This window comes from Aotus nancymaae, unplaced genomic scaffold (assembly GCF_030222135.1).
Source record: "Aotus nancymaae isolate 86718 unplaced genomic scaffold, 86718_ANA_hifiasm-v0.15.2.pri h1tg000006l, whole genome shotgun sequence".
In the NCBI taxonomy this organism is placed as follows: Eukaryota; Metazoa; Chordata; class Mammalia; order Primates; family Aotidae; genus Aotus; species Aotus nancymaae.
Genome location: NW_026988417.1, coordinates 44,821,660 through 44,846,139, shown reverse-complemented (window position 1 = coordinate 44,846,139; position 24,480 = coordinate 44,821,660). Strand labels below are relative to the sequence as shown.

The 24,480-nt window shown below is 33.8% G+C and overlaps 1 protein-coding gene across 6 annotated transcripts in view; it reads left to right on the top strand.

The window, feature by feature from the left end:
• Positions 1 to 24,480, top strand: part of GABRA2 (gamma-aminobutyric acid type A receptor subunit alpha2) — a 215,731-nt gene that overhangs the window by 133,965 nt on the left and 57,286 nt on the right. For all 6 annotated transcript variants that reach the window (XM_021670380.2, XM_012441154.2, XM_012441155.2 and 3 more), the window contains one exon: positions 21,829 to 22,049. In XM_021670380.2, the coding sequence (XP_021526055.1) occupies positions 21,829 to 22,049 (221 nt within the window). The remainder of the gene's footprint in view (positions 1 to 21,828; positions 22,050 to 24,480) is intronic.

Here is a 24,480-nt window from a genome sequence, read left to right as displayed (position 1 = left end):
GAGGTGGGAGGATTGCCAGAGCCCAGGAGATTGAAGTTGCAGTGAGCCATGATCATGCCACTGCACTCCAGCCTGCATGACACAGTGATACCCTGTCTCCAATCAATCAATCAATTAAAATAAAATAAAATGAGGTAGGTGAGGAAAATTGGTTTGATGTGTTAGGTACTGGTGGGTTAGAGTCACCAAGGATGAATTATTGATGAAGCATAAAAATTTAATACTCAGTCCTCCACCTTTACTGCTAACTATAGTGTTCTGTAATAGAAATTTTTGATGAAATCGTTTTTCATTCATTAATACCTTGTCAGATTCTACCACGTCTCTCAACTGACATTTGGTTCACTTTGCATTTCCTTGATGTGCATGTCTCTTGTCCGCTGCTATTTCCCTGTCAAATCTGTGGCTCATTCACCCCTCAGGCAACTTTCTCTCCAGGATTTCATGGCTCTTTAGAGCTCCATCTTCCTTATGGCCTAGGCACTGAGAATTAAAGAAGTCCTTGTTCCTTTTTGCCCAGTTATCCTCCATTATGTCATTTCTACTCAAATTCTTCCCTTTCTCTGATAACTCAGGGGAGAAGGTGACAAGTTTGCACATTTTCTACCTGGACAAACAAACAAAACAAAGTATTTCATTTTTGCAGGCTTTCATAAACATTATCAGCTAATTTATCAGGAGCTCCCTACATTTTCATTAGGGAACCAACATTTCACTTTTATGATAAAAGATATGCTGTTTATTCCATCAGAGCCACATCTCTGACCTCAGAGACCTTTTCTTACCTTGACCTGGGTGGCTGAAAACATAATGGTTGGGGGGATGATCCCCACCTTTGGGGAGGTGGTTCATACTAAACATTGGCAGGCCTTTAAAATTCTTTGAAACAGGAATGTCAAGATTTCAGTGCTTTCATTTTTCTCCTTCAACTCTGCGTCTTAGGCACAATTCTGGAACAGGAGGAAAAAATCCTATTCTTCAGCATAACACTCCTTTTCCCTTGCATTATCTTAAATTTTGACCGGAAATATTAATCTGCCTCTTCCCATGGGTCAATTTAAGTGGACAGATCCTTGTAATGATGGCAGAGACTAATTTTTTTTTTTTTTTTTTAGCAAGAATGTGCATTCTAAATGTTATTGGTTGGCTATGAATATAATTTTATCCTAGTAAATATTCTTTGCCTTAGTGCAGCTTGTCTTAAATGTTCCCAAATGTTAGAGAGATACAGTGCAAATAAACACCTAACTTCTATTTGAAATCAAGTAGAAAGAGTCAGAATTTTGTTAAGTACTATGTTGAGAAATTAGCATAATATTATATAAATTATGACTCTTACATATGGTTACTTTGTGTCTTATTATCAGCCAAAACAGAAAGACAAATGATATAAGACTCCCAAATATCAATATATTTTCAATAGATTTTTTTCATATTGTAAATTTCAGTAGCAGCAATTACTGAATTGAAATTTTAGCTTTAATTTTTTGCAGAATAACCACCTAAAACATCTCTCTCTCTCCATATATATATGCATACATATATATATACATATGTACATACATAAATACAAATACATATATTTGTAGCAAGACCTGTTTAGTATTTGGGGATTTTACACAAACTCATATCATACGTGTTTGCCAAAATGTACAGTCATTAGTTTTACAGTGATGATAATGGATTAGATTAATCCTCTACCTCTCCATGTTGTGACCATTCTTTGGGATTGCTAACATATTTAAAAAGTTGGTAGTTGATGTTAGGTATGTAGTCATGAGCAATAGGACACATTTAACTCCTTTATATCTGAATTGAATAAAAGCAGTCTTGTTTCATCAGTAAATTGAACCTCAGAATGTTAAAATTTTTTAGCAGGCTCAAGATATGCTTTCTTATTTGGGAGGATCCTATCACAAATTATAGAAAACATTAAAATATACTCACATTACCAATATAGGTTGCATTGAGTGGAATTTCAGTTGATAACATTTCAATAAAGCCACTTACTTTGATTTTTCAGTTTTCTTTTTAAATTTCAGAATACATGAGTGTGTGAGTGTGTGTATGCACACCCAAATACAGATACAGTTTCCAAAATGAAATGCATATTCAACATCTTAGTAGGTTTTGGAAAAACTTGAAGGACCTAGACATTTTCCCTAATGATACATTTCCCTTAATGCATTTAGCCTAAAAAATTTATATGAGATTGCTCTGCCCTTGTCAGATTTCCTATTCTATTTCTGTCTTTATTTACCTCATTTAGTCATGCTTACCAGCCGTTGTTTACGAGGAAGTCTAATTAATCACAAAACTACCAAATGGGAGTATACTATAGAAACACAGTCCAGGCACAGGACAGCACAGGAAAATTCTGATATAAAGAATCATTAACTAATAAAAGACAGTTAAATTCATTTTAAAAACATGGATAAAAGAAAATGCCAAGCAATACAGAAGTAACAAATGCAGACAGAACATCTACTTCTAGGGGTGCAGTGTCACCATTTCCAGAGTCAGGAAGAAACTGAGGACTTGGAAGAGCACCTTTCTCCCTAAGACCAATGAATTCCAACCTCACTGGAGGGGTGCTGCTGCTATAGGAACATGCAGCTAGCTACTGCTGGTGAAGAAACATGTGAGGGTATATGCTGAAGCTGGTCCACAAAAATATGCTGCCCAGGCTGAAAACTCAGAGCATGCCAATTCTTTGAAGCTGTGCCAAAAAATGACAATGCAGCTGACCCAGAAAGAGACCAAGAAAGAAAACTCCCTTCTCTTGTTATCACATTGGAGTGTCCCTCCAGCACCCTCTATTGACAAAGCCTGACATTGTGTGAGCTGGCAGAGGAGCAGTATTTATAGGGTCCATCAGGTATCATAAAGGAAAGAAAAGAAGGGAGGATTTCAAGTTAAGAGGCAGTACACAGATAGCTGATATACTAATAATGTGTAATACAGGGAGGATGGAGAGTGAGGACCAGGAGATAGTTTGATCAATCAACAGGTACTGTTGATATTTGTCCAAATCTAGGCAAGAAAGATGAACCTGGGAAAAATTGCAGTTGAATAACCTATATACACAAATAACACAGACACATGCAAACACACACATTTACTCACATTTTAAGTCTGTTAGGGAAGATGGTGTTCAATTGAAAACCATATATACATTTTATAAGAAGAATGATTTGGTCTTCATGATGATCGAAATAAATGGTTTCCATCTTGATATTATTTTTACTGGAAATCAAGATAAGTAATGAGGCAAAGTTTGAATTTATGTTTAGTGTGGATGGCAAGCTTGAGCAATGAGACCTGGTTGTGTCACTCAATAAAAAGAAATGTTATAATGATTGGGAGGGAAAACACAGCCACATTATTATCTACAAGTCAAAGTAGATGTGGACATAGCTAATGAATAGCTTACAGAAGCAATTTGTTAATAAGAAAACAAGTATGGCCGGGTGTGGTGGCTCACGCCTGTAATCCCAGCACTTTGGGAGGCCGAGGCGGGTGGGTCACAAGGTCAGGAGTTCAAGACCAGCCTGGTCAAGATGGTGAAACCCTGTCTCTACTAAAAATAAAAAAAAATAAAAAAAATTAGCCTGTCGTGGTGGCGAGCACCTGTAATCCCAGCTACTCAGGAGGCTGAGGTAGAGAATTGCTTGAACCTGGAAAGCAGAGTTTGCAGTGAGCTGAGATCGTGCCACTGCACTCTGTCCTGGGCAACTGAGTGAGACTCTGTCTAAAGACAAAAAAACAAAAACAAATTTAGTTTGTTTATTAGTTTATTTAGTTTGTTAATAGTTTCATTAAAAAATGGAAAAAGGACGTGAAAGGACATTTCTTACAATGACATACGTGTAGCCAACAAGCATATGAAAAAATGTTCAACATTGCTTATCATTAGAGAAATGCAAATCAAAATCACAATGAGGGATCATCTCACCCCAGTCAGATGGCAATTATAAAAAGTAAAAAAAAAAAAGCATGTTGGCAAAGTTGTGGAGAAATGGGAATGATTATACACTGTTGGTGGGAATGTAAATTAGCCACTGTGGAAAGCGGTTTGAAGATTTCTCCAAGAAGTTAAAACAGAACTACCATATGACCCAGCAATCTCATGACTATCAGTAAGACATACACACTTGTATGTTCATTGCAGCACTATTACTACTTTTAGGAGCCTAGCTGATACACTTTTATTTCTAATCAGTGTTGCATAGTCAGCAGCAAAACCTAAATTCCTAATTTCTCCTATTCACAGCAATGATATAGATTTGTTATGACATTAGCCTAAGAGAAAAAAAGCAGCATAGCAAAAAGAATTAAGAACCAAAAAAATATGCAAACACACACACACACACACACTCACACACACACATGCTGCTATCTTGGAATCATTAGTGTAATTGTCTCAAAAAATTTGTAGCTCTAAATTATAATTAAAGATCCTACTTACAGTTTCTGCAATTAAGTTGAAAATATTTTATTTTAACATTTTGAAATTCATAAGAAGGTAATTAATTTCTGAAATGTACCGGTAGCTAACAATTGACAAAGTTTGTAGTAGGCATGTACATTTTAGCAATTTCTAACTTACTATACTGGTTTTTTTTACCTTTTTTTCTTGGTTTATATATGGGATGTCTTTTCTTATATTAGTAAACATTTTCACTGTGTGTGCATATTCTTCAGGTGTAAGTGTTATAACTACCAATTATTTAACCTAAACCTAGACTGAGAACCTCAGCCCAAATAGTTGTCTATAGTGAAGTGTTAGGGTTAGAGCTTGAACAATGAAAACTTTGAAGTAATCTTGAGATTTCTGATACAGAGTTTACCATTAGGCTAAGACGCAGGCAGTCTGGTAAGTATGACCTTGGCTTATCGATTACGTTGATTACCCCAGTTAATACTTTTCTTCCTCTACAAAAACACAGAGTGCATTATCTCTTAGAATCTCCAGAAGCTACTGAGATATTATTTAGTTCAGTATTTAACATTAAGGAAATTTAAAGACTTGTGACATTTAATATGTGATCAAAATTGACACTGAACTTAATCTCTTATCCTTTTTCAGAGGTTGTCATTTGTAAATGTAATTCATTAAGAAAACCTATGACAAACATGGCAAACCCTTTATATCAAAAGTAAAGCAGTAATGTTTACTACTTTTAAAGCCAGCATGTTGAAGCTGGTTGCTGTAAGGTTATTGACATTTTGGAAAGTTAGGAAATAGACTCTGGGAACATTCATTCATTTATCAGATTTTTTTCAGCACTCTCTTTAGAATTTATAATGATATTCCCCAAAATGTGATTTATAGACACTTGCATTGTAACCACCTGAATTATTTTTTTAAATAGTTGTTTCCTGGGATCTTCCGAAGATCTATGGACTCATATTCACTATTTGTAGGACATGAAGGTCTGTATTTAACATGATAAGCTATTTGACTTTATGCTAAGGGAAGCACAAATCTATTATAAGATTTGTGAATGGGTGGAGGAAGGTAGAGGGTATGCGGCAGAGTAAGAGTTCTATGATCCAATAATTTATATTAAAGGATATGGAAAAGGAAAACTAGTTAGAAAGCTATTCTATTACAGGCAAGAGATGAATGTGGATTGGCCCAGGGCAGTGGAACTGAAGATGGAGAGCAGTGAAAAGATTTAAAAGTTATCTGTGGGGTAGAATTGGTGATCTGTTGGCTGTAGGGGTGGAAGAAGTAGTACAGAATGACATCTTGGGGAATTGCATGAATAGAGGTACCATTCACCGGGATACGGAACACAGAAGGAAAAGTTTTGTTTCTTTTTGTTTCGTTGCTCAGGGATGAACATTTACATTTGGCACATGTTGAGTTTGAGACTTTAATTGGAGATGTCCAAGTAGCAGGCATAGATCTGGAGGTCAATAGAGAAGTCTGGAGTGTAGATGGCTTGGGAGCCATCCAATGGTGGTTGAAACGATAGGCATACATAAAATTTTAAAAGGAGAGAGATTAGAGCGAAATGGCATCATATTTTCACAGAAACTCTAGAACACCAATATTTAAAGGATGGAAGGAGGACAAAAAAGCGGAGGAAGAGAATGACAAGGAGGAACTGTGGGTATCTTTCAAAATGAAGGACGGTTCCATTTTCTGAGCTAGGCTGTGCTTTGATCCTTAATTAAAAAAAAAAAAAAAAAAAGGCAGAGACCACTGCCTTAATCCTTATCAGATACAGTGGTATGCTCTTGTCAGCCCTCTGCCCAAATGGGATTCTGTAGAGTTAAAGTGAGATGGCTTATTTGGTAACTGTATGAACACATGCATTTTGCACACAGTAAAACATCACCTAGTGGGTGGGGAGACAGTTTCAGAAGGGTTCAGGTAAAAGTAATTTGACTCCATTCATTACCTTTCTTGGGGAAAGAGAGTTGTAGGAACTTAGTACATCTAGTCATAGCTCTCTTTGTTTTCTAGGGTCACAAAGTAGCATTCCCTACCAACCTCCCCATTCTTTTGTATAAACTAAATAACATTTATTCCTATCAAATTACCAACATCATTATTCATATAACTAGAAAAAAAAAATCCAAAAATTCCAAAAAATTTATATGGAGCCAAACAAGAGCTTGAATAGCTAATGCAATCCTAAGCAAAAGAACAAAGCTAGAGGCATCACGCTACCCAGCTTCAAACTTCCCTACAAGGCTATGGTAACCATAACACTGTGGTACTAGTACAAAAACATGTAGATCATTGGAACAGCCTAGAGAACCCAGAAATAAAGCCACACACTTACAACTAGCTGATCTTTGACAAAGTTGACTACAATAAGTAATCAGGAAAGGACTCCTTATTCAATAAATGGTGCTGGGATAACTGGCTAGCCAGATGCAGAAGATTGAAACTGGACCCTTCTTTTCATAATATACAAAAATATACTCAAGATGGATTAAATACTTAAATGTAAGACATAAAACTATAAAAATTCCAGAAGAAAACATAGAAAAATGTCATTCTGAACACAGACCTTGACAACATCTTCATGATGAAATCCCTAAAAGCAATTATAACAAAAACAAAAGTAGATAACTGGGACCTAACTAAATGAAAAGAGCTTCTTCATAGAAAAAGAAACTATAAACAGAGCAAACAGCCAACCTACAGAATAAGAGAAAATATTTTTGAACTATGCATCCAACAAAGGTCTAATATCCAGAATCTATAAAGAATTTAATAAGTGAAAAACAAAGAACCCTATTAAAATAAGGAAAAAGGGCATGAAAGAACATTTCTGGCAATGACATACATGTAGCCAACAAGCATATGAAAACATGTTCAACATTGCTTATCATTAGAGAAATGCAAATCAAAACCATAATAAGGGACCGTCTCATCCCAGTTAGATGGCAATTATAAAAAGTGAAAAAAAAAAACATGTTGGAAAAGTTGTGGAGAAATGGGAATGATTATACACTGCTGGTGGGAATGTAAATTAGCCACTGTGGAAAGCAGTTTGACAATTTCTCAGAGAAGTTAAAACAGAACTACCATATGACCCAGCAATCTCATTACTATCAAAAAGACATACATACTTGTATGTTCCTTGCAGTATTCACAATAGCAAAGACATGGAATCAACCTAGATGCCCATCCGTGGTGAACTGCATAAAGAAAATGCCGTCTATATGCAGCCATATATAAAAACGATGAGTTCGTGCCCTTTGTAAGGACTTGGATGAATATCTGGAAACCATCATTCTCAGCAAACTGACACAAGAACAGAAAACCAAATACTGCGTGTTCTCACTCATAGGCGAGTGTTGAGCAATGAGAACACGTGGACTCAGGGAGAGGAGCATCACACAGGAGGCAGTTGGGGGGCACTAGGGGAGGGACAGCGGGGGTGGGGAGGGATAACATGGGGAGAAATGCCAGATATAGTCAAAGGGGGAATAGAGGCAGCAAACCACCTGGTTATGTATGCACCTATGCCACAACCCTGCATGACCTGCACGTGTACCCCAGAACCTAAAGTAAAAGAAAAAAAAAAAGAAAATGCTATCTATATACACCTTGGAAAACTATGCAGCCATAAAAAATAATGAAATCATGTCCTTTGCAGTAACACGGATGCAGCTGGAGGCCATTTTCCTAAGCAAATTACTACAGGAACAGAAAACCAAATATGACATGTTTTCATTTGTAAGTGGGAGCTACACATCAAGTACACATGCACGCAAAGATAGAAACAATAGACACTGAAGCTTATTTGACGGAGGGGTAGGGTTGAAAAGCTACCTATGGATACTATGTTCACTACCTGGGTGGTGAAATAATTTGTACATCATACCACAGCAACAGGCAATCTACTCATGTAACAAACTTGTACAGGTATCCCCTGAACCTAATATAAATGTTGATAAAGGAAAAAAATAATAATAATAAACAACTGTGATTACTAAAAATGAAGTGATTTTTAAAATAAAAATTGCAGAGGTTGCATGTTTTTGTCCTAGGTTTCAAGTTTCAAGACTATCTTTGGGAAAGCCACAAAGACCTTATATGCCTAAATTAAGAATAATAAATATTATCCATTGGTGCTACTACCGTATATTTTCTAGGGGATATCAACACATGTAGATAGGTGACAGGCATTGAAGGTTTCAGGTCCCATGATGAGGATTTTCCCAATGGTTTTCACAATACCAGGAGAATGTGACTTTAAGAATACCAGTACAAGAGAGCATTGCAAAAGTAGGGAGGGAACACTGTGTCATATATTATGGTAAAACCCAGAAAAGGGTTTAAATATGTCATTAGATTAAAAACAGAAGTATTTGCTGATTGTGGTAAAAGCAACCAGATTGCAGTGGGTGGAGGCGAGTGGGAGGTGAGGAAATGGAGAAAGAGTGGAGGTAACATTTATAAGCAGCGTGGTTGAAGAGAGGAGGCGAGACAGAGGGCAGTAGCTCTACGGCATTATAACTACCAGTGAGGCTTTTATTTTTAAAGATGGCATTGAACTTCTCACTGTTCCCTGAGCATGTCATTATATTTAACAACTCTTTGGCCTTGTACATGTTTTTTCCTGTTCTTGTTATGCTTACCTCCTCCTTTGCCAACTGGAGATATTTTATTTATTCAAAGCCAAGCTCAAATTTCTTATTTTTTTTTTTTCTGATTTATTTCTAGGTTACTCCAAGTCGTCAGTCCTCCTTATCCCTGTGCTCCACCACGTGGTGTTCATACATTTTTTTTTTCTTATGACATTGTACACTGGCTTATGAAAATCTTCCTGACTTTTGTATTTTTATTTTTACTGCAATGTTAGCTACTAGAAGGCATAATTTGTGTCTGTTCATTTCAGCAAGATTTCCCAAGTACACACTAAGTGCTCCTCACCATGTTGGGGCTGAAATATGTAGGCGTAGCCCTCAAATTGCTCACAGGGTATTGGAGGACAGCTAAGGAAATAGTTCATTTTTAAACAGTACAATGATGCTTTCATTGAAGTATTTATGAATTAGTATGGTATCAGAGGGATTGTGGGTGGTAGATAAAGAGTTTGGTATGGGTTTTAGAGAAAAAAGATAGCTAAGGTGAATAAATAAGGATTGGCTAGCTACAAAATGGAAAAAGTATGTTTTAGCACAAATTGGAAGAGTTTGTTGAATTTAGTAAAATGTGAAATTTCAGTATAACTGGAGCCTAGAATGCTCTTAGGAATTCTGGGAGAGAGGAGGCTAGAAAAGTATTCAGAGCCAGGCCATAAAGGCCATAAAAACTAAGAAGGTTGTAATCACTCCCCAAAAGTTATAGCTGAATGCCCAAATGATATTTTAAAACATGGCGTTTTCTGTTACCAGACAACTTATAATTGCATGGCTTTTTTTTTTGGTAAGTGTTGATTTTCCTTAAAATATAACTATTATACATACATTTATACATGTATACATTTTACATACATATTACACATTCTTTAAAAAATAACTATTAATACTTAAAAATTACTATAGTTAAATATAACTATTCTATAAAATAAAATCTAACTATTTATATAACTATAAAGTATATTGATGGTTAGTTTAATATAGTTACCTAGATGCACACATGCAAATGCACAAACGAAAGTCACTGACACCTGTGAATTTAAGGATTAGGGTATTGTTTGCAGGTTGCTGCCATAAGACATCTGCGAGCTTTTCTGCCATCTGCCTCTGCTAATGATCCCTTTCTTCTTGTGTCTCATCAGAAACATTATGGCTCAATATCCTTCATACCACATTTAATTTATAATGACTTCCCTTTTTCATTTATTAATAAGCAAAGTGTTGTCTAGTTCCAATAAGCAAAGTATTGTATATTTCCTGTGTTTCAAGTAGTTTTTTAGATGCCAGTGACACAGCATTGAAGAAGTTGGTCACTGTCCTTGTTCTCAGTGTGGAATGAAAGTTGTCCAGATATGGGGGGATAGATAAGGCTGATCGGCAGAGGTTAATGAGTTTGCATAGTAAAATGCAGGGTGATAAATCAGAGGCCTGAGATGTATGTATGCCATTGATGTGGCAGCAGAGAGGGATGTGTGTGTTGGGGCGTAGGTGTGTGGAAGTGGTAGGAATTATTGTGGGCAAGGCTAGAGAAAAGGCCTTGGAGGCTGTGAGAGTGTACTTCATGTCAAGGACTTTAGAAATGCAGGTGAATGAAATCAGCATTTTATTATTTCAAACTCCCTTCCCCACATCATGGCAGTATTTCAGTGCATACCATAGCTTAAGGAGTCCAGTCCAGACTAATTTCGGCATCAGTCTTTTAGGCCATCTATTTAGATGCTATCGCCTTTTCCACACCTTTTCACAGGTAAGGAATGTACTGTGGGGACAGGCTGGAATCTAATCTTCCTCTTTTTTTTCTGTGTTTTTTCAAAGATGATGCAAGGGTAAAAGAGAGTAGTAAAAGGGGAAAATATTTTTTTACTTAACTGATTCTATTGGTAGCTCTCTGTTAGCAATCTATGCCATTTGTATGGTTGGTAGATGAATACTGGATCTCCCGTGGGGCTTACCTGTGATGTCTTCTCAGTGACTTCCTTATTGCAGTCACCAAAAACACAGGTGGCTTACTCTCCAGTGGCATTCTCTGTGGTACCCTGTGTGGCCACTGCCTCTGGAACTTTATGACATTTATTTGCTGGGTGTCTCTACCTTGTCAGGCTACCCTTTTGTTGAGTATGGGGAGAGGGAGAAGGATCTTTTGAAGATGATTTATGTCAGACTATCTTCTTTGGTGTCTAAACTATTTTCTAAGAACTTTGCACATATTATTTCAATTCATCCTAATAAGAGTCCTAGGAAGTAAGTTCTATTTTTCTTACCATTTTACAGATAAGTTAACTGATATAAAAAGAGGTTAGCCAACCTGCTCAAAGCCAGGTTCCCTGATCTACCTGACTTGAGAACTCGTGCTTTTAACATCTATTTCTTATTATTTAATATACATCATTATTATTTGAGTTTGTGTTTGAGTTAGTTTTAGTTGTGAAAAGATTTTTTTTATTATGGACATTTAAGATGTACAACATTATACTTTAGTTCACTTATAAGAGTAAGTCGCTACTGTAGTCAAGTAAAATTAACATCTCCAATATTTTGTGTAGTTTCCTTTTCTTGTAGTAAAAGCAATATTATAATTACAGTCTTTATGTTATATCTTAGATCTGTAGAAATTCATCCTACATATCTAAGCCTTATACCCTTTGAGTGACACCTCCCAATTTTTTCCCTCTTCACATCTCACTCCTGGTAACCAGTATCATTTTATTCTGTTTCTATGTATTCAACCTACCTTCCTTCCTTCCTTCCTTCCTTCCTTCCTTCCTTCCTTCCTTCCCTTTTCCCACATATAAGTGAGATCATGCAGTATTTTCCTTCTGCGTCTGGCTTACCTTACTTAGCATAATGCCCTCCATGTTCATCCAGATTGTTGCAAAAGATGGGATCTCCTTTTCTAAGACTGAATAATATTTCATTGTACATAATTCCACATTTTAAAAATTTATTCATGCATTGACAGACACTTAGATTGTTTTTGTGTTTTGGGTAGTATGAATAATGCTGCAATGAGCATGTGAATACCAACATCTTTAAAGGTCATGATTTTATTTCTTTTGAGTACATACCTAACAGAAAGATTCCTCAACCATATAGTAACTCTGCTTTTAATAATTTGAGGAATATCAATATTGTTTTCCCTAATGGATGCACCAATTTGCATCCCTGCCAACAGTGTACATGGATTCCTTTGTCTCTATCACCTGTTCAATACTTGTAATCTCTTGTCTTTTTGATAATAACCATCCTAACAGCTGTGAGGTGGTTTTAATTTTTAATTCTTTGATGATTAGTGATGGCTTTTTATATACTTATTGACCATTTTTGTGTTTTTGTTGGAGAACTGTCTATTTAGGTCCTTTGCCCATAGGTGATTTGTTTTTTAACTATTGAGTTGTGTGAGTTTCTTATATATTTTGGTTTATTAATCTCTTATCAAATATATAATCTGCAAGTATTTTCTCCCACTCCATAAGGCTACCTTTACATTTTGTTGTTTGTTTCCTTTGCTGTACAGAAGTTTCTAGTTTGATGTATGCCCACTTATTTATTTTTGCTTCTGTTGTCTGAACTTTTGGAGTGATTTCAAGACATTTATTGCCAAGATCAATGTCAAAGAGCCTATCTTCTCTTCTAGGAGTTTTAGTTTCAGGTCTTACATTTAGGTGTTTAGTCTGCCTTGAGTTAATTTTTGTGTATGGGATAAGATCAATGCCCAATTTAATTCTAGTGCATATGGCTGTTCAGTTTTTCCAACATTAGGTTTTGAAGAAAATACCCTTTTCAGAGATTCAAAAACTCCAGTCTCAGTCCTACAACTTAGTTCTTCTTATAACTTTTCATAAGCCATGAGTAATGTCCATTTATTGATCTATAAAAGAAGAAAATTTTATTCTGATATTCTGCCTTCAAAGGTTGTTTTATGTATGGTATAATGAATGAAAAGACCATGGTGTTTAGAAACACAGAATTTGAGACCAAATTTTGCCTCTCTTTTTTTTTTAAGTAAATATTGGTTTTGAAGTATTTCCCACTAGTGAAATTGGGATAATTTTGCATATTCAATAAGGTTGTTATAAATTTTAAATTATACATATAAAAGTAAATTACTGTCTACATAACTATTAATTATAGTGAATACTTTTATTAGATATATTTTAATTATCTCCTGTTAGAATATGAATCTGTAGTATAATTTTCTAATTTGATAGTGAAATTTGCCTGGCCCCTAGTTCCAAAAAGAATGCCCAAACATCTTACCTCCACAGTGTTTGGAATGTGCAGTAGCTGTGTTGCTCTGCAACTGCAGTTTGTGCGAACTTCATTGTATAATAAGGCTTATACTAATTGGGTTTGTTGGCACTTTGCTGATCTGTTCTTAAGATTCTCATTTTTTTGCAACTTTTGCAATGAAAATAGTGTACTAAATTTGTTGTCTAGACCCCTTTGAGTACCAACTGAAAATATTTGAGCTTAATTATTCTTGTGTATTCCAAGGATGATTTTTTTTTAAATTGCTGCATACCTGCTTCATAGACTACATGTTCCTCATTATAGAAGAAACACACTGATTGGAATTTACTCAATGGAGACTAGCTTTTATTAGCAAAAAGAGTATAATGAAATAAATGTTGATATTTTAAAATAAATACAGAAAATCAAAGTAAATGAGACATCACTCCAGAAGCAGTCCTACAATTTAGTTGTGTTTTAGTGAGTGGATAAAATTCTTCAGGAATTGGCTACAAGCATTGATTTATAATTAATATAGTCAGGCAGTAAAGAATATGATGCTGTCATTAAGTTAATGTGTCCTTTAAATTATGTTTATATAACGAACTGTGCAATAGTTTATAGAGATGATTTCTTTGTTTCCAGGACAAATTATGGATATAACACTTAAGGAGTCTACTGTATAAATGGAGATTTTTAGTAGTGGCAAAAAACCTTTGACTGGAAACTGTATCCTTGTCTGTATTCTGTCACTAATAAACTTGAAAATAGGAAATTCATTGAATTTATCTATAATCCCATCTGTGAATGGAGGAAATTGGCTTACATTTCCTATAAGGAATTTTTGAAAACTTGGAGTGTATGGATTTTTCAATAGTTTAGTGTTACCCAACAGTCAGTCTCACTTCTCCTGTGTATAAGTCATAGGATAGCTTCAACCTAATGTATCCTTGTGGTTTTTGTTTGTTTCTTATTAAATTTGCACTTTAGTTGTATGTGTATTCTCCAATGCATTGTGAAATTCATCATTTTTAAATTAATTTCTTATAGAATCTCAGTTCACGGATCTAAGCCTTTAACTTTGTATGAAGAAGTTAGACTGTTTTTTACTTTTTTGGTAATTTTCTTATAAAACACAAATCGTGTAATAAATGTGTTAGTATGTACTCATGAAAAACCTGAAGTTAATTTTAAATGAACTTTTCTTTTTTTTTTTTGAGACGGAGTTTCGCTCTTGTTACCCAGGCTGGAGTGCAGTGGCGCAATCTCGGCTCACCGCAACCTCCGCCTCCTGGGTTCAAGCAATTCTCCTGCCTCAGCCTCCCAAGTAGCTGGGACTACAGGCGTGCACCACCATGCCCAGCTAAATTTTTTTTGTATTTTTAAATGCACTTTTCAAGAATATTCTTTTCAAATACTGAGAGTGTGCATTTTACAAGCATTTAAGGAAATCACATGAAAATAATTTATTTGGAAATCTTGTTGTATTTAGTGGCTATGCAATGAATATTATTTTATTGAAATGTCTTCTTTACCTGTCTTTTTAATCTAGAAAGCAAAATATACAAAAACTAGACAATCAACTATATTTGTTTATGTATCCATATATCTATATCTATATCTATATCTATATCTATATCTATATCTATATCTATATTTTATACTAATATATAAACATATAAAATGTGGACTAAAGTGAACATTTAAAAATAAATATTCAAGGAGTAATTATTATATTTATCAAAGAATACATTTATTTTTCTACCACTTAAAATTTTTATATTTCTAGTAATTAATATGTTTAAGTACAGTTTATTATTTTTAATATTTTTCTTAGATACATTATGTTGTAGCAATTAAAAGATAGGATTCTAAATTTATGTTATGTTAATACTTGCCTTAATGACTATTATAGATTCAAATTTAAGAAGTGTGTCATTGGCTATTGGTTACTGAATTATCATGCTCATTTTTAAAAATCCATCCACCAACTTTAGAGATTTGTCTTTGTGTTCTGGATTTTTAGTTTTTAAAACGGCTTATTACTTGCAATGGTCTGATGCTATCATTGACCATTTTAAATTACAACATGTGCTTAAGATGAAACTTATAAACAGTGGGCATAAATCCATATTTTAAACAGATAATTATAAATGTTTTTTGGAGTTTTTTTTTTAGAGGTTATTTGTTTTTCATTTTTTACCTGGCTCATGTAGAGTTCGTTAGGCAGAGAAGTGGTATTTATTTTTCTTGTTTTCCACTTTTGTTTGCACAATTATTATTTTATTCCATAGCATTTTATCAGTAATCTTCTGAAGCCAATTGCCTATTTTCATTAGAAATAGTTTAGTCAAAACTAAGTATTATACATTCACCTAACTGGACACAATCACAGTACACTGATAATAAATGCATTCACTAACCCATTTCCCTTCTCTTCCCATAGAATGCCTTATAAACATGACCTTAATTTACTTATTTGCATTCTTACTCTTAACAATGTCTGTATCATTCCATATACTATCTTTTAGTGAAGCTTCAGTTACTTTTTATATTTAAAGTTATATATAAAAATCAAGATTTTAATATTTTCTTCCTGGACCCAAATGGATATACACACTTTACTTTGTAAACCACTATTCTAAGCTGATTATCCTGTTTCCACTTAAAGGCTCGCTCTTCATTTAGGTATTATACAGTTGATAATAGTTATATTAAATAAGTTATAACCAACCTGCTTTCCTGAGATTAGACTCATGTAACTATCATTGAAATTTCAGATGACCTCACATTCTTTATTCATTCATCAACATCTTTCACTTTTCTCTCACAGAGGCCTAGTGTGCTTGGTTGCAATATTTTTCTTAATTACATTATGTTGTAGCAATGAAAAGATATGGCTTATGTTCCTTACCCCTTCCTATAGCCATGTTTTCCCATTTCACTTTGAAGTGCCCTTTCACTGAGAGTTGGGGTTAGCTGCTATACCACTTGTCCATCAATTTAACTGTGTACATTGCTTTAGCCAATGGGATGTTAAAACATGTTACAGAAGCACTAGCTTGAAACGGGCTTGTGCATTGGGGTGTCTGAGGCAGGACAAGAGACAGTTCTTGCTGAGCTGAATTGCCCCAGCAGCCCTACACAATGACAGCCTAGATCAGCCATGGTCATCTAACTCACAGACCTATAAGCAAGCTCAGCTAAGATTAACCTGAGCCCAGGTGAGATCAGCCAACTTCCAGCCTCATGACTTCTAAATGAATAATAAATGGTTGTTATTTTAAGCTCCTGTATTTCCAGTGTTGTTTTTAATACAACAATAGCTAACTTATATTAGCTACTCTCTAGGTGTTCTGTTAAACTAGATTTCCAAAGGCATTTAAATTCAGGAGTGGAGGAGAGTACTCTATGCTTTATTCACTTGTACCCTGTGTTCCCTACCCAACTCATTTGCATTCTGCCTTCTATGCTCTCTCCATCTAGGTCTTTATGACCTTTCAGTAACTTTTGTTATTGATGATTTCTATATACTTCTTACATTTTCTTTTAGTTTGATACATTTTCTTCCTTCTACTTTGTGTATGCTTTCATGTGTGTTCTTTCATGGCTCCTTTTAATTTTCTAGAGTTTTTCCTCTATTTATTTTTATCAGTTGATCATATAATCTAATATGTTATCTTTTCTATCCTTATAATTTTAATTCACTTGTAAAAACAATATAGCCTTGGGAACATGTTCAATATTAGTAAACACAATAGATATAAATGGACTGAATTATCATGAAAGGATGGAGATGGTCAGATTCAACAACAAAAAATCTCTTAAATTTTCGATGAATTGCAAAAAATTGTTCTATAGTGCCTAATATCTTATTACAACTGCAGTAAAATCAAACATTAATGATTAAATATAAAACAAGGAGCCAATACATTTGGAAATACAAAAACACAATTAAAAATGTTTTCTATGTAAAGAGGAAGGAAAGCCATGATAGAAATTATAAAATATTTTCAATTGGACAATAAAGATAACACTATGAATTAAACCTTATTATACAACTATTATAATAATGACTTTGGAATTGAATAGGCAAACAATAAAAACAAAATAGAAATCAGAAACAAACCCATACCCATATGGATACTGGACATATTATAGAAATATCATTGCATATGTATGGGCAAAAAATGGACCAATCAATAAATGGTGCTGATAAAGCTGGTTTTCTGTTATTAGAAAAAAATGTTGGACCTTGATCTCATATCATATATAATAATACAGGGTAGATTTAAGGTCTTCATGTAAAAAGCAGAGTTTTTTTATATCCATTGAAGATAATAAGGGAATATGTTTATGATATTTTAAATATCTTTAGTTTGACTCTTGTTGAGTTGTATATTATTTAACGAAGTGTTAGTATGGAAACTACATAAAGAATCATCATAACTTAGTAAGAAAAAGACAGACAACCTAAAGGGAAACTGAGTAGATGAAGTCAACAGACAATTTATAGAGGAGAAAACTAGAATTTTTAATAGACATGAACATATATTAGTTTTTACTACTTAACAGAGAAATCCACATGGTTGCACCATTACCCATTTCACGTTAATTATAATGTCTAAAATGAAATATTCTGTCTCTACCAAGTAGTACATAAAAAACATTTATACCCTTCTATTGAGAATAGAAATTTACATACTTCTTAGAATTTCAATTAAAAAATATCTTGTTATTTTGAAGATGCACATATACTAAATTCCAGTAATCTTACTTATAGATTTAGTCTAAGGCAGTGTCAGCATACTACAGCCCATGGAAAAAGAGCTGTCAGCTGCCTATATTTGTAAACAGAGTTTTATTGGAACATAGCCATGCTTATTCATTTATGCGATCTATGATTGCTTTCACATTGCAGTGGTAGAGTTGAATAGTTGTGATACTAACCATGTGGCCCACAAATTCTAAAATGTTTATTGACTAACCCTTAATGGAAAAAATTTGCTGACCTCTGGTCTACAGTAACTCTTCTTATACCTTTGTATTACAAGTGTTGAACAAGAATATTTGTAGCAATATTGCTTGTGACAGTGACAAATTAATAATAAGAAAAATAAGGATTAGAAAAAATGATGACTTTATTGTGAAGTGGTCTTCCAATATAATGCTATAAAGTAGTGAAAATGAATCAAAGGGCTAGAAATATTGCCATGCGCAAATCTCAGCAAAGTGGCTAAAAGATGCAAGTGTCAGAAAAATATACAATGTATATTTACATGTATATGAATGTTTAAAATGTGACACACACTATATATATTTATGTAGTAAATCTGAAAGTACATGTGTGGGAAGAATGTACACTAAATTCAACATACTTATTTCCTCAGGGACTGGGGGGCTGTGATTGAGAAGGGATAAACAGAAGAGAAAGGGCTTCAATAATATTTGTGATGACATTTATGTTAGGTGATGGTTACAAGGTATTTGTAATATTCTTTACAGTCTTTTTTATGACTGAAAAAAAAATAAAACACAAATGAAAGCCATGGTCCCTTTCTTGAAGATGTATAGACTGTTCAGGAGGCAGAGAAGCAAATTTATAATTGCAGTAGATGATCTTGAAAGAATGAAGAGCTCTATAGAAATACAAAGAAAGCTGGCTATGCATTTTGCAGGTATTCAAGAGACTGAGTCAGGTGGAGATCTTGCTCTATTTGAGGAATGGCCAGGAGTGGGACTGTTAAAACTGCGTAGACCATAACATGAGTTTGCATGATGAGAGTGGGAGAAAAAGACGCAAACTATGTTAAATAGATTGGCAGAGCACACCTGGGACACTGTGAGCTCTCAAAGATAAATAACAATTCTGGAAACAATTTTTAAGAAACTTAAGTAATTCAACAAGTAAAACCAAACAACCTCATTAAAAAGTGGGCAAAAGACATGAACAGACACTGCTGAAAAGAAGACATACAAGCAGCCAACAAATAGATGAAAAAAATGCTTCATATTATCAATCATCAGAGAAATGAAAATCAAAACCACAATGAGATATTACCTTATATCAGTTAGAATGACCATTATTAAAAAGTTAGGAAAAAAAAAAAAGAAAAAAACAGATGCAGACTAAAGCGAACACTTACAGACACCTTTCCCGGGAATGTAAATTAGTTCAGTCACTATGGAAAGCAGTCTGGAGATTTCTCAAATAACTTAGAGCAGACCTATCATGCGACCCAGCCATCCCATTACTGGTTATAGATCTCAAAAGAAAATGAATCATTTTACCAAAAAGACACATGCATGTATATGTTCATTGCAGCACTATTCATGATAGCAAAAACATGGAATTAATTTAGATGCGTGTCAATGACAGATTGGATAAAGAAAATTTGGTTCATATACACTATTGGTTGGTAGGAAGCTTAAAAGAGAACAAAATCATGCTCTTTGCAGCAACATGGATGCTGCTAGAAGCTATTATCCTAAGGAAATTAACGCAGTAACAGAAAACCAAATAAGGCATCTTCTCACTTATAAGTAGGAGCTAAACATTAGGTATTCATAGACATAAAGATGACAGCAATACACACTGGGGACTACTACAGGGTGGAGGGAAGGAGAAGGACGAGGGTTGAAAAACCAACGATTGGGTAACATACTCACTCTCTGAATGATAGTATCCCAAACTTCAGCATCACACAATATACTCAAGTAACAAACCTGCATGTATGCCCCCATATCTAAAATAAAAGTTGAAGTTATTAAAAAAATAAATAAATAAGTAAAATATATCATTAAAATGTCAAAAAAATTCACCTGCAACTTTCTGTTTGTAAACTTAAAGTATTTCCTAAGTAGTCAACCTCCAGAAAATGACTGTCATATCAATAATTTCTGAAACAGATAAAACATACCCTCATTTTACAGAAATGAAATATAGAATTTGAAGTTTTATAAAAAGTTCAAAAATGTATTAATTTTGCCTGGAAAAGTAGGTGTCATATGTGTTTATGTTAGGCTAGTATTTGAGGAATCCCAGGTAAAAAAGAAATACTTGCATAAAACTTACAGTGCAAAGACTCATTTCTTTATTCATTATTTTTAAATTTTAGAGTGCCATTTAGATAGAGTTAAACATTAAAAGAGATAACTAGATGATAGTAAGAGTGGATAAGGTTATGAAATATTCCCCTAAGAATTAACAGCCTAGAGCCTCTGTTCATTTCCTACTCACAAGCCATTACCTATGATTTTCACTTGTTAGTATCATCACTGTTTCAATTTTTGAGGGACCACTAGGATTCATGTACTTAATTCAGATTTATATAAATGATTTTCTAATTCATAAGTATATGGCCTTTTAAATCTGTTCTTTTTTGCAAAGATTACTTTAGTAAAATTGCTATTGCTACATTGTTTATTTTCAAACATGTAATGACTGTGTTTTTGTGCTCAAAGGACAGTTTCTGAATTTCCTATCTCAGGTGTGTAATTGAACATTTTAATTATTAGTAGTATGTTTATAAAAACATACATTGACAAAAAAATTAACATCCAACAGGTTGTAAATATTAAGCATAAACGTGCATTGTATATCTCATCTAAAATGTATATGTTGTCTTAAGAAAGATAGATAAAGGTAGAGACAGAGGTAAAGAGAGAGAGAGAGAAAAAAAGAGGTTTACCTAAATTAAGGTATTGGAGAAAAATAATAGAGGAAATTATCACTAGTGGGTCTGTAACAATATTTTAAAGTACATTTTAACATGGAAGAGTTTATCTGCAAAATATTCATACATACTTTAAATACTCTAAAAACATGTAAAGTGCTTGTATTACAACTAACTTCATAAATAAACTTTATTGAAATTATCTCCTAACACAGTCTTGCTAACAATATCATGTTCTCACCATTTTTTAGGATTAAAAAATAAACATGATAATTTACAGTTCCTTTAGCAACAGGAGATGATTCATACAGATCAGACAATGCGCTTAAGTGTTGTGTTTTTTTGGTTGTTGTTTTAATTTTAACATAAAAAATGTTGTTTCTTTATTTATTTGCTATTGGGAAAGCTGGCTGCTTATTTTTTTTTTTTTTAAATAAGCTACTTGAAATAATTCAACCAGACCCTAGCTAAGCTCATCCCTTCTAGAAGCAGTTCTCAGTTACGGATGCAGTGAAGCAGTTTGACTGAGACCTTGTTCAACTGAAAGAGGCCAAAGTGAACTTGTTTTTTCTTTTCACAAGAATATATAGCTAATAGTGTACACAGGTGTACTTTATCACATTTTATGTGGCAACATGTATTGATAAGCCAAAGGAGTAATATTTGTGATTAAAACTGATTTTCCCTCAATGTAGTTCTCTCTCTCTGTTTAAATTTTTTAGAATATATTTTTTTGGAATTTTATAGTGTCTCATTGTGTCTAAAACATTTACTATTTTGAAAGGAATTCAATTTTTTTTAATTTCAGGAATATACAATTGATGTTTTCTTTCGACAAAAATGGAAAGATGAACGTTTAAAATTTAAAGGTCCGATGAACATCCTTCGACTCAACAATTTAATGGCTAGCAAAATCTGGACTCCAGATACCTTTTTTCACAATGGGAAAAAATCAGTAGCTCATAATATGACAATGCCAAATAAATTGCTTCGAATCCAGGATGATGGGACTCTGCTGTATACAATGAGGTATGTTTTTAGGTTTGATGTGATGCATTTATATACTGGGAAATTCATGTGTTAAACAACCAGTCAATCTAGTTGTCAAGTATTAGCAAAAGTTGAATGTTTTCTAACAGATTATTGAAGCACCCATAATATGTTTGCAAATGCTTTGATTAAAAAGAAAACTACATAAAATAGTATTTATGAGTTTGAGTCTCATCTTGGTTCTTTAAATGTTAAGAATTGCCTTTATTATTCAGAATTGATGTTTTTGGTTATTCTTCACACTGTATTTTTATTAAGTACAGTTTTATTAATATGACTTGAATTTGGTTTTCATCAGCATACAATTTTAATTTATCAGATATCCCATAAAAATTTTTATTATTTCAAAGTAATACTTTATGTATTTATATTTATTTATTGAGATGGAGACTTACTCTGTTACCCAGACTGGAGTGCAGTGATGTGATCTTGACTCACTGCAACCTCCGCCTCCCTGGTTCAAGTGGCTCTCCTGTCTTAGCCTCCTGAGTAGCTGAGACTACAGACCTGTGCTAGTAGAGATGGTGTTTTGCCATGTTGGCCAGGCTGGCCTGGAACTCCTGGCGTCAAGTGATCCACCCACCTCGACCTCCCAAAGTGCTGGGATTATAGGCATGAGCTTCTCTGTACCTGGCCTAATTTAATTTTTTTTTTTTTTTTTTTTTTTTTTTTTTTTTTTTGAGACGGAGTTTCGCTCGTTACCCAGGCTGGAGTGCAATGGCACGATCTCGACTCACCGCAACCTCTGCCTCCTGGGTTCAGGCAATTCTCCTGCCTCAGCCTCCTGAGTAGCTGGGATTACAGGCACGCGCCACCATGCCCAGCTAACTTTTTGTATTAGTAGAGACGGGGTTTCACCATGTTGACCAGGATGGTCTCGATCTCTTGACCTCATGATCCACCCGCCTCCTAATTTAATATTTTAATTCTCCTTATGAAGTTACTCCAGAGAAAAATAACTTTAAATTCAGAGACAAAGCTTTATTAATAAGGCTTCAAGTATATTGGATACCATAAACATGTACTGGATTGAACCATATGAAATTGTCATTTTGTAACTCAAAAAGTATCCTAAAGCATTAAGTTTATATGATTTAAACTTTAATGAAATTTTACGGCAGAATAAATAAAATTTAACACCTATTACATCTTGAGTATACTTATGATTTAATCTTGGGAAATAAGTTACTTGTATTATGTAAGAAAAAGATCACAAATCTAGTAAAATTATGTGGAATCTAAAGATAAAATGTTTCATAAAATAATTAAAACAGACATCTGACATCAGCATTACATATAGACAGAAACATGTATTCCAGTTATTTGATGTGTTGTAATTTCATAAGATAAGTGCTAGATTTTAGTTATGAAAGTTATTTAAGAGGGACAACAATATAGTCCTATGCTATTTCTGATATTTAAGGAAAAATTTTTGAGGACTCATTACTGGATATTCATTGCCTACAATGGAAATGCTAGCTAGTCCTTCTGCCTACCTCTCTCTCTGAATTTTGCAATATATTCAGATGCAGTGCCCTTGTTGACTTTGTACTTTGATCATTTCTATGAATTAAGGCAATGATTAAAACTTTAGGATTTAAAAATGCAGGTACAGGACATATAGAATTTTGGAAAATATTGTATAAGTTTCTATTTAAATATTCTCTTAGCATTTAAGCCATAATAAATTGTTGGTCACATGATTTGTGTTGCTCATTATAACAGATTCCTCTATAAATTTTATTTAGTATCTGCTATACCCACTTTGTCTTTATGTGAAATGGAAAAATTGGAAGTTTGCCTTATATCAAATTTTCTATGACTACTGTTTGTTGCGATCATGTAGATACAGAAAAAATATGTATTTAACATTCTTAATTTGTGTTTTATAATTTAGCCTACAATCTAATCTCGATGAGTTATTTCTAGGAAATACATCTGTATATGTATTTACATCTGGTTCTATATGTATAGCTGTGAATATATATGCAGTATATGATATTTACTCACAATTCACGTATGTTGAAGGGAGCTCCTCTGAAGTAATATTGAATTCTTTTATCAATTTTGCTATATATTTGTCGATGAGATAATGGAGACAGTAGGATTCTTTTAATGATAGAGTTATTTGTCCTTAAGATTTCAAGTGTTAATAGTGAGCTTAATGAGGAAAGAGCCCTTTAAAATGCATATGTAATTTCTTCATGTCTTAAGAAACTAAAATGGCTAAAGTATATTTTTATTTATTATTTTCAGTTATACTCAGAATTTGCATGTATCAATATCTTCTGAGGGATCACCTAAACATGAAAGAACAAAAGTATTTACATATGAATGAACCTAATAAAATGCTATGATTAAGGCTCTACCTCCATCAATTCTGTTGACAGTAGACACAAGTGATTTTTCT